We start from the raw sequence: 11562 nt of genomic DNA on the forward strand, positions 1-11562 counted from the left end.
CAGCTGCCATTTTGGCAACAAATTCACAAAACACAGTAAAATAAATTGGGAGCTTATCACAGAAATTACGCCAACAAGGTTAAGAGTTGCTTTTGTTTTAATTATAAATTATTGACCAAAAAGTGATCTAGGTCCTCTGCTCATTATGCTCTGGAGATAATTATCACCCTGACTGGCTTGGGATGAACAAAGAGCACAGCTCAATATGCTGGGCCATCTTTAGACAAAATTTTAGTTTCTCTGTAAGAATCTGAGGAAGCAGAAAGGGGAATAAAAACAGAAAGGAAAAACAGTGCATGGCGAAACAATAGCTACAGTGTTACTCTGGATCACCATATGATACCATGGAGTCATTCATAATCAGACCTAAATATGTCCCTGAGCACCATAGATTACACTGAAAGAACTAATTATTTCAGGTAGCTTCAAAAGAAACCAGTTAATTCTCTTACATACGGAAAAATTTTTCTTCTGCATATGCTGAACTGGATGTGATTTCCATGTTAGCATAAAAGTTCCCAGAGTGTGTATGTGTATATAGCAGAAATTAATTTATATTTCTCTATAAGTGTTTATTTTCGTGGCACAGTTACATTCACTGGTTATTTTTCAGACTATAATACATCTTGGGTGTTCTGGCTAAACTGATGCTGCCAAAATTGTCAGCAAAAAGACCGGAAAAGCTGATGAACCTTAAACTTTTCCCCAAACAACTGCTCAGTTGTTTCTTCAGGATATGGAAGAGGCAGAAACTCCAAGCAAGAGGAGCAGCAGGAAAGCAGGGAGAAAGGATAGAGATTTCTGTCTAACATGGTTTTCAAAAACCTCTGTGTTTGATCTTTTAGACACCCTAAAACCCAGTTATTAGCATTTCAGGATTTATAAGAGATTTGAATATAAAGGAAAGGTAATTCAAACTTCAGTTCAGTGCTCTGCTTATTCACTAGTTTCTTGCTTTCATTTTGCTTAGGAATTTAATATCTTTATAAATTGTACCAGTAATGTTTACAGGAACATCTAAATATGATTTTTGAAAATTATCTTAGACCAAGATCTCTAAGGGTATGTGCAACATAATTCCTGGCAATTGTAACATGAAAAAACTGAAGAAACAATTCTTCAGCCTCTCAGGACTGGTGTCTCTGTTGCAAATGGGACTTGTGCTGAGAGTTGGTTAGGTATTTTTAACTTGTATGCCATATAATTAAAAAACCTAAATATATGCATAAAAATAAATACTACCATGGATAATTCTTATTCCCCTGTGTGGGTTTGTCAGACCCACAGGGACAGCACTGTGGTTTGTGGGATGTTCTCCTAGCAACTCCTACTAACATCAGAATTACTTGGGCAGCAGAATCTTCATACCCCACACTAAGAGTTTGCTACTTGGCACTACTTTATGTGCAGATTTCATTTGCCCATATCTCTGGTTACTTGCACCAGGGTTACTTCAGTTCCTTGTCATCTTACAAATGCTGTTAATAACAGCTTTATGCTGTTACTTACTGAGCTTCTCTGCTGTAGTTCTTTGTATTTGGAAAAAAATGATGAAGATGAAGATATGGTCCCTGCCTCAAGGAGGCTATAATTAAAACAAGACCAGCATTATAGAAACATATATTCTAGCTGGCCTCTAACTGGATGGTCTGTTTAGTTTTGTTTTGACGTATTGTATGAAGCAGCATTTAACAGATGTTGGGAAATTAGCTCTCTGAGTTTCTTGTATAAACTTAGAGCAGAGATTCATGTGTATGAATTAATTTCATCACTGAATGTGGGCATTAATGTCATCAGGCATTTTTAAATGTTTGGGCCTATTCTGCTGTACTTTGCGTCCTGCTTGCCAGAAAATATAGAAATTTCTCTAGAGAAGGTGGCTTAGTTGTAGCAATACTTTCTAGCACCATACTGACAATTTTCTTCTGTTGAGTGAATGTTGCCTTGAGCAAGTCCAGCAGTGGAAAAAAAGGGAAGAAAAGTGTCAATTGTTTCATTGCATACCCTCTGCACACAGTGTTGACCAAAAAAATCCCCCAAAACCTCAGACTGGAAGGGTTTCCCTGTGTCTTGATGCCAAGTTATCCTTCTTCTTGTCAGTAATGCTAATTTATCATGCAAATCCTGCAGTTTATATCCTTATGGCTGCTCATATCCCTGCTGCCACAGCAAGGTGACAGATTTTCCCACTCCTCCTCTTTGCCAGGAGAATGGAGCATAGAAGATTAGATTCCCTTTTACAGCTTCTAGGGCAAAGTCAAACCAGCATGAAGGGGGGGGAGCTGACAGAGCAAGGCTTGCCCCTCTGTGCTGTGTTCAGGCCAGGAAACAAGGCAGGGCAGGCAGAGAGTGGATAGATCTGGGACAAAGCCTAAAACAGAATATAGTTAGAAGTGTAGCTGACACAGAGATTTCATAATTTTTGCCTGTATTTAATGTATTTTGTATATCACATCTGTACTTTTTTTCTTTTGTGGCCTCCTAGTTTAATTTTCATACATTGAAGTCTTAAGTGTTTCTAAAACAACAGCTATGGCTTTAAAAGATCATTTCACACCCACCACGCTCAAATTACAACAGATATGCAATATTAATTTAGGGTGAGTGGGCACAGATGCTATCGAAATCACCCTCTTACCTGCCAACTCCACCAAATTTTCCAGTGCTTGGATATTTTCTTCCACTGATGTGTAGAATTTTATTGTAATGTTCTCTGTGCCTTTTTCTCCCCTTAGATGTTTTATTCAGTTGCTAAACCTGCATATGGCTTCCTCCTCTATCAGCTGTCTGAGCTAAAACAATACTTTGTGACAATCACTGAACAGAAAAGCAGCTCTGAAGACACTGATGTGATTAGGTGTGAGGCCAAGGAGTTGTGCTGAGTGCTGAAGAGCACTTTATAACCACAGTAAATCAGTGCATTTGGGCTAGACAACACGGCAAAGAAGTGATGTGATGTGAAATATGAGCTGGGGAAGAATGTGAAAGAGAGGGAAGTGAAAAGGCATATTTAAACTGGATTTTCATTTTCCAGCCTTAAGTGTGAGTTAACCAGTCAGCTTTTCTTTGCTGACTCTGAGTTCTCCTCTTTACTTCAATACTGTGCTGCTAACACCCAACTGCAGAGCAAAACGTGCAGATATGAGCACTCTCTGTGCCTCAGGCCTGTGAAAAGCTATTGTAACACAGCACTAAATTTGGACTAATGCACCCTGGCCCTCAGCAAGGACTAATAGCTCAGGATAAGCTTCATCCTAACAGCTTTTGAGCTGTCTGGGATGGAGGCAAAGTGAGTTTTATCTTCCCACAATGTACTTTGTGGAGCTATTCATATTGGGTGGAATTTGGAAGAAGCATTGAAAGCTTTTTAAATACATACACCTACAAGAAACAAAGTGCATTGCAAAGGAGGGAAACATCACTGCCCTTGTTCTAATAGTGCTTATCATGAAATAAGAAAAAGCAACATAGTGGTCAGGTTTGGGGTGTGGTTCAGGTTTCCATTGCCTTATCCACCAGAAATATTGTGACTCTAACTAGCAATAGCAGGATTGTTCATACTCTCCACTAATATTCAATCCCATAATTCTTTATAATAAAACCTGTGTTTATCAGCAAATGGATAAATTACAAACCCTACAGTGCACTCTACACAGCTTGATTTTTTTCCGAGTTTAATACCTACCGAATAAAGGTAGGTATAGAATATATATATATTTATATATATATATATATATATATATAAATAAAATACCTACAGAATAAAAGCAGAATTATGTCAGTCTGTTGTGAAAATGGGAATAATTTTAATTTCTGTAAATTGGCAAAAGCAATAACAGTAGCCCTATAAAAATATGCATTGCTCGTCACATATCAAGTTTAATATCTTTACAGAGAAAGTGAAAGAAAAAGCTCCTAAGTTCCTCTAATTATGCTTTTGTCACAAATTACTTAATGTTCTAATTAATATACAGAAGTTGATTGTGTGCAACGTGTCAACCTTTGTTCTTAACTTTATTTTCCAAAAAGATGATATAACATTAATGACATATCCCAGCCTAGAATTCAAGTCTGTTTTAACTCGGTTTCCTTCTGTGGCATTGTTTCAGGAACTCATTTGGATTTTACCATCTCAGGCTGTTTTACAGACATGGCAGGAATTGTGCTGTTTATAAGTTGTGCTGCCATCGTGTGGACAATATTAAGAAGTGCAAAAAGAAGCTTTTAAGAAATCGGGAAACGGGTAAATATCTGTATTTGTTATCGTGAATTAGATTAATTATAAATATATATTATATTATACAAGAGCTATGCAAAAATCTGTGGGTTTAACACTGATAATGGAATCAGGAATATTGATTCAATCCTGTTTATTTTCAGTTCAAGAAATCCTTTGCAATGAGCACAAAGTGATCAAAATACACAAATCTCCAAGCCACTTTTAATCAGCACCAAATTCCAACATTACCTGCTTTTTTATTCATTTCTGTATCTTTTTATCTCTTTGTTTTTCCTCTAAGTCTTTGCAAAACTTGTTTTTGTACAGAGTGCATTGCTTTCCTTCCACTCACACGCACAAGCACTCACTCAGAACATCAGCCAGCCCAGGCACCCTGCCCACACAGTCCTCATTCCTGCATGAGTTTACACGAAGCTTCCTTTCAGAAATGGTTTTGGTCTAAGGCCTCTTCTTGTTTCCTACATTTGACCCAGAGTTAAGAAACTTAGAGTTGAAATAGCTGCATCTAATACCAGTAAAAGTCCAATGGCCAAATGAGAAACACTACAGTGCATTCCTGCAGTTTTAGTCTTACTAAAATTAAATATCTACAAAACTTTATCTAATAAACTTTAATATCTGTAAAATATAAGTGGACTTAGGTCAATCCATTGTGAAAATGTGCAAATTTTTACCTCCAAATGTTGGATTATGAACAGACCCTCTAGAAAAACATCACAAATCGTGGTAATTATGCTTACATAGAAAATGAAAGGAAAAAGTGAAATAAGTTCCTAAAGATAATTTCCTCTAAAACAGCCCATCTGTAACAGGTAAAGGTTTACACACCTTTAAGAAGTGTGTGATTCTAAAACTATCCTATGCAGTACAGTCCCTCAAACCAAAGCAGCATGTCACAGCAGCATGTTCTGCCTTCTGCTCTGAGATCCTCTATGCCAGATGCTGCAGTCTGCTGACTTAATTTATACTGAATAAAGGTAAAGCTTTGTAAGACTTGCCTGTGGGCTTCAAACAGATTATTTGGGAATAGAGCTTAAAAATATGTTTGGACCAATCCCTTCTCTTATGAAAGTTTAGTGGGGGTGTTTTGGAAAACTTAGAAAGTTTTAATTGGCCTTTATAATCACTGAAGATCTTTGGAATCTTATAAATGGATATCCGTGTAGTATTTTACTTGGGTTGTCACTTATTTGTGCAGAAAGAGCCTGCTCTTGTGGTACAGTAGGAGATTAAATAAATGCATGTTTAACTAAATAGATATAATGGAATGCCATGCAGTAGAAGGTTCTTTGTGATGCTTTTTCAGCTTCTATAGAAAGACAGGTAAATCTATGCAGTAATGACCTCTGTTTTCCAGGTATTTGTATTTTATACTTGGTCGATTTTGTTTTTAAGCAAATGTGAGTTTCAGCTGAAATTTCTACCCTCCAAGGTCTTTTTTTTCATATGGATATTCTGTCATCTAATTAGGTAGGAACATAGACTACAATCTTTTTCTTACTGGATAAACTTACAGCATATCATATTTGTTTTCTGCTTCGGCATTTACTATAATGAAACTTGTGGGTGCCTAATTTTCTCTGACAATTTTACCTTACTCCCAAACTTGTTAGAAATTACTATGGATTGAAAAATGCTGGGGGTGAGAGGTAAATGGAACATGTTGATGCATGGAAAATGTTTTTCTAATCTCTAGTCTGTATCACTGTGCTCAAGTTCTTGATTACTTGATATTAAAGTTTTTAGAATACATGGAAAAACATTAAAAACTCAATTTATATCCATGAATTAGAAGATAAACTCTAGGTAAAAAAGGCTCACATGTAATTTAATAATTGGCAATGTTGTGCTGGAAGGAGGGTGGAACAAACTCAACAACCAACTTTCTTTCAGATGAACTTTAAATGACAAAGCATCCCATGATAACTTTGTGTGTGTGTGGTTTTCAGTGTTTTGGAAACTGTCCACTCACCCTTTTAAGAATTGTGACTCTGGTTTGGCTTTGGAAGAATGGTTAAGTATACTCTGAGAGGCAGTAATTTAATGAAAATCTATTAGGTTTTCTGAGTTCTGACAACTTTTGACATTGGTGAATGTGAAAATGGAAAATGGAGCCTTTCCTGATTTACAATTTTTTCATGTTGTTCATCAAATTTTAAGTTTTTTGCCCACTATAACCTTGATGAGTTAATGAGATTATGCAACATTACTAATAGCAGACTTTAATGTCCATTTTTAAAATAAACATCTCTAAAACTAAAATATAAACAGAAAGAAACAATAATCAGTCTCATCAACCTCTCCTGGCTGTGGTCTTGAGCTTTTACATCCTCTGTCTTTTCAAGAAGCTAGTTTATCCTCATACCCTTCTGGGAGAGCTTTGGGTCTTTCAGGCATTGTACCATCTTGAGGACCAGGATTTCCTGTAATTATCTCCCAGTAATTCTTATCTTCTTCAACTTTGCGGGCGTCAAGATAATTGTGACAAATTACTTCAAATTCTCTTCCAAAACTAGACCTGCAAAGTCAAAAGAGATGGGATAGGCAGGGAGAATTAACATATATACAAATTCAGCATATCTTCATTATTTGTGAATTTATTGAGATTTTCTCATTCCTTCATATACTCGGAAATATCACCATGCACTTTCAAATACCAGACACTTAAAAGAAACAAAATAACCCACTTTGTTTCCTATGAATAATTTAGGAATCTGAAATCCAAAATAAATGCCAATTTTTTAGCTTCAGAGCTAAAAGAAGCCCCAGAAGAATAAGGCCCTAATAGACCAACTCAATTTGTAAAAGCTGGTTCTGCCCTCATCCCCACTTCTCTCTGACTGACGAGGATTCTGACTACTTAACAACTTCTTCAGCCTCAAACTTTCAGATCTTTCATCCTCAAAAACCTTACACAAATCCTCAGTCAGATCTTGCTAAGAAGTTAATAGGAAACATTGGTGTTTATATAATGCATGTATATTAACTGAATTGAGAGATTAACTTTGTTTTGTTGAGACATTGATTCAGATGGACATAAGCATCTAGAATTTTATGCGCTGTGATTTTATTTAGTTCCCTTGTTCTTTACACTTTTTAGTATATATATTTTGTTTCTACAAAAGTAACTCAAACAACTGCTATTATTCAAGATATTCAAAGGCAGAGACACCAAGAAACTAGAGAACACTAAAAGCATGATATGATAATGAAAAATGAAAAAAAAAAATCCAAACAACTAAGACTGATCCAACTGTCTGCAGCAACCCAGCAGCACATGTTACAGCCAATAAGTAAAATAAGGGAAAGGAGAATGGCATTTTCCATTATTTTCCATTTCCTCAGTGTGTTATTAAAGCACTTCTCTTGTTCCTCACAGTAATTCTTGCTGCTGGCCCATCACTGTGCACACCCTGCCTGTTGTAAGTTACTCTTACCACACACAGAAGGTCCTTGGAACAGCCAAGTTGCGGTTGGTGTAGCAATGAGTAATAATAATTTTAGTTTCTGCCTGGAAAAAAGAGAGCAAGGGAAGAAAATTGACAAACCTTTTTAAACCAATATTGTGAATAAAGACTGTTTTTAATAATTAGTTAATTTTGACTGTGTTTATTAGTGAGTTTATTCATGTAAATGACTCAGTTCAAGGCTGTGAAGGAGCAATTGTGTTTGTGATACTCTGTTGTACGCCAGCATTCAGGAAGCCCAGCAGTTATCTGGTACAGGAAAATACTGTATTTACAGAAGGATAAAAACATTTGGAAAATCATCCACTTATTCAGATGCCTTGAGAATTTTATTAGACCTTTAATGTACAGGACCTCTTAGTTAATCGCATCTCCAAATATTGGAAATGGAATTTACTGTCTCAAAAGGCCTGAAAAACAGGTAAGTAATGCACCCCCCCAACATTATCATGTCAAGCTTTGAAAATTTCTAATGAGAAAAACTGAACAAGTCAACCTCAAAATGAACGGTAGAAACAAATATTTTTATAAGCAGATTCCTAATTAAAGAGATGGTTCCTTCCCTCTCCCCCTTCCTAAAAGTAGAGGTTAGAACTGGCATAACTCACATAAATATGTGAATAAAACCAACATAACATTTTTTTCTCAGTAGTCCACCTTTTTCAATTAAATTTTCATAACATTTCCTACAGTTTTAGTTTCTTACAGGAACTGGACATCCTTCGTGTTCGAGACGCAGTTGTGGATCCAAGGACTTTGCTTGCCAGAAAGTCAAATAGGAAAGCTCACCTGTCAGAAATACTTTCTGAAGGCGAGATTTTTTAGCAAAATCTCTAAATGTTTTGTGGTCACTTGCCAGATAAAACTGTAAAAAATATATATTAAGGACAGTATTAATGTAAAAGAAACAAGATATGTAATTTTGAAACATATTTTTGAACAAAAGAACTTTTCTCTAGGCTCCTGATAGATCAGTCTTCCCAGCTAAAACTATGCAGGCAAAACCCATAGGATAAATTCTATACTGCTGATAAACTCATTAAGTAGTTATTCTATATGCAGATTTGTGAATACTAATTTAAAATTGAATTTACATTCCAAATATTTTTATTTCACCAAAGTGATTGTTGAGAAGGAAAACTTTTTCAAAGTTGTGGTGATTTATCTTGATGGCATATGTACATGTAACACCTTATTTGCTTTTAATTTGCAGAGGGAAAGAATGTTACCATTTAATAGAAATCTGTTTCCTTAGAATGATGGAAGAGTGCATGAATTTCTATTCCTATTATGGATTATCCTCATAAGAATGGAAATCTTCTCATTTTGGAGTTTCACAGAATATTCTGAGTTGGAAGGGACCTACAAAGACCATCAACTCCAACACCTAAGTGAGTTGTTCAAAGTGAAAAAACCCTAAAATCTCCTTGAAGAATTCTTTCATGATTCACAATCCAATTGTGATTTCTTTCTCCTTCCTTTTTAGATTTCCTTTATTCAGTCATTCAGCCCCCTTGGTCTGCACACCTGACCTCAGGTAAGGAGCATAAACTTTCTTTTTCTTATCTTGACCTATGCATGAGTCTGATCCTGTTCTGTAAAACTAAGAAATTGCACCAGTGTACAGCTTTATATATCTATTCTTAGGGACATTATCAGTCTATGCTACCACTGCCATTTGTAACTTTGGTGCCTTACCAGTTTGTCAGAAACCCCTCCTTTTGTCCCAAGAAGAAAGTTCTGCCCATATCGAAGTGGTTCACCCACTGCACTTCCATCAACACTGTTGAAATTGTAAAAAGGGAAAAAAAGTACATTCAAATATCAGTTTTACTATTGTTTAGGAGTTTTGTCTGTTTTGGTCTACAGTTAGATGTTGCTTTGTGACAACATTTTGTGTTGTTTACCTTTTAAAATAGGTAAAATATCTTAATCTAAGGCAGAGCCTTTGACTATTGATCAAGACTCTGTTCTTCTGTTCTATATATTTGAGAAAGGGAATATGCTGGATTTTTTAGAACCAGAACCATGTCCACTTCATGGAAAGCAAAAGCAAAGACACATATTTCTGCTGGCAGGAGAGTGAATATTAATACTAGTGATATTTGGACATATTTTCTCTGCAACTGGAATAAAAACAGCTGCAGAATTTACCAAATGATACAGTGAACTTGATTCTGTCTTCACACCTAAACTGATTTAGAGGTCCTTGGAATTAATTGGAGTAATATGCAGCATAGAATCAAGCTTAATGCGTGATTGAAGACTCTTTCTTAAATAAATTAAATTTACTCATATTCCTTTGTATATTAGTAAACTTCATTGTACATTTCTCAAAACAAAGATACCTAAAGCTAAACTAATAAGTGAAAACAACTCAGAATGAAGTAGCAGACCTTACAATACAGAAAGCATTTCGACCTATGGGGTCCACCCTCTTGACGGCACTGAGTCCACGTGAGATCTGCAGGGGCTCGTCCGAGTACAGGGACACTTCTTCCATGTCGACAGCCAGGGTGACATCGCCGCGCAGCTCGGGGTCCCTCTCCTCCGGGGGGGTGCAGTCCGGGTTCACGAGCAGCACGGTGTCTCCAAAGTGAACAAATCCATCAGAGGACACTGACAGCTCTACCTGAATTAGAATTTACACGGTACTTTACAGAGTTAGCTGAACCTAACATCAGAAGTATTTTAGTATATAAATTCCGTATCATTCTTAGTGCATGAAGAACAATAATAGGAGTTATGCCACTCTGTGGGGGTCATGGGAAAGTGGACACAACCCTCTTTAAAAAATTACCTTCTTGAAAATATTCTCTTTAAGCCTGGCTAATCTCTGTACAAAAAGTTGTCCTTTCTCTCTCTTACGGATAAAATCCTTCAGGAGGTCCTGTCGGCAAAGGAGAGAGGAGCAAATATGTTATCCAGCACCCACAATCTCGGGTTTAAAGTGGATTTAGCGAGCCGGGGGGCAGCCCAGAGCTGGGGAGGCGGCGGTGCCCGGCCATGGCTGTACCCGGGGATGGATGGCGGTACCTGCTGCGCGATCTCGTCCTCCAGCCAGTTCCCGACGCGGACCCCGAGGCGGTAGGAGGCCATGGCAGGGCCGGGCCGCGTCCCGCGTCTCCATAGCGACCGCGCCGCGCTGCGCTTGGCCAGGCCTGGGAGGGAGGGGCAGCGATTGGCCAGCCAGGGGAAGGCGGAGCCGCAATTGGCCAGCCCGGGGAGGACGGGGCGGTGACTGGCCAGCCTGGGAAGGGAGAGGTTGCGATTGGCCAATCCGAGGAGGGCGGGGCAGCGATTAGCCAGTGCGCGGCAGGCAGGGCGGGGCCTGCGCGGCTCTGAGCGGGGCCGTGAGAGGCCGTGGGGTTATGGAGTGTTTGACCGGGCACAAGAGCCTTTAGATCGTCCCGTGCCGCTGTAAATCCAACACTGCCAGGTCCTCCCGGAGCCGTATCCCCAAGTGCACGCGTCTTTTAAATACCCCCGGCAGCAGTCACTCCAGCACTGCCCTGGCAGCTCGTTCCAGTGCTGGCCAGTCCTTTCGGGGAAGCAGTTCCCAGTGTGAGCTCCACCAGGGCAGCCTGAGGCTGTTCGCTCGTGTTCTACCCCTTACCATGTCGGTGTGTCCGACAGAGCAGTGAGAGCAGCTCAGGCCAGAGCCTCCACGGGCACTCACCTTTTACACGCCATATTGACAAAGAGGTGCATCAGTTTAACACAACAAATCAGTTCATTATCACTGCACTGTGGATGTATGCTGTCAATCATAGAATAGTTTGGGTTGAAAGGAGCCCTTAAAATCACCTCATTTCAGCCCTCCCCTGCCGTGGACAGGGAGCCCTTCACCAGAGC

The 11562-nt window shown here is 38.5% G+C and overlaps 1 protein-coding gene across 1 annotated transcript; it reads right to left on the reverse strand.

The window, feature by feature from the left end:
- Positions 1–3830: 3830 nt before the first annotated feature.
- CFAP161 (cilia and flagella associated protein 161) lies at positions 3831–10869 on the reverse strand. The gene is made up of 7 exons (XM_064722545.1): positions 10744–10869; positions 10508–10597; positions 10104–10339; positions 9406–9490; positions 8414–8572; positions 7678–7751; positions 3831–6758 (listed from the first exon to the last, which is right to left on the reverse strand). The coding sequence occupies exons 1-7, from the start codon at positions 10804–10806 to the stop codon at positions 6581–6583; spliced, it is 885 nt and encodes a 294-aa protein (XP_064578615.1). The 5' UTR covers positions 10807–10869; the 3' UTR covers positions 3831–6580.
- Between the last annotated feature and the right edge of the window lie 693 nt (positions 10870–11562).

The sequence above is a fragment of the Zonotrichia leucophrys genome, chromosome 10, assembly GCF_028769735.1.
Source record: "Zonotrichia leucophrys gambelii isolate GWCS_2022_RI chromosome 10, RI_Zleu_2.0, whole genome shotgun sequence".
Classification (NCBI taxonomy): Eukaryota; Metazoa; Chordata; class Aves; order Passeriformes; family Passerellidae; genus Zonotrichia; species Zonotrichia leucophrys.

Excerpts from the sequence above, each read along its gene's own strand:
- CFAP161 (XM_064722545.1), bottom strand. The coding sequence starts at position 10,806 with ATGGCCTCCTACCGCCTCGGGGTCCGCGTCGGGAACTGGCTGGAGGAC. Across the intron at positions 7,752-8,413 it reads ACGAAGGATGTCCAGTTCCT|GCAGAAACTAAAATTATTAT; the intron begins GTAAGAAACTAA and ends TCTTTTTTCCAG. Across the intron at positions 6,759-7,677 it reads CCAAGGACCTTCTGTGTGTG|GTCTAGTTTTGGAAGAGAAT; the intron begins GTAAGAGTAACT and ends TTGACTTTGCAG.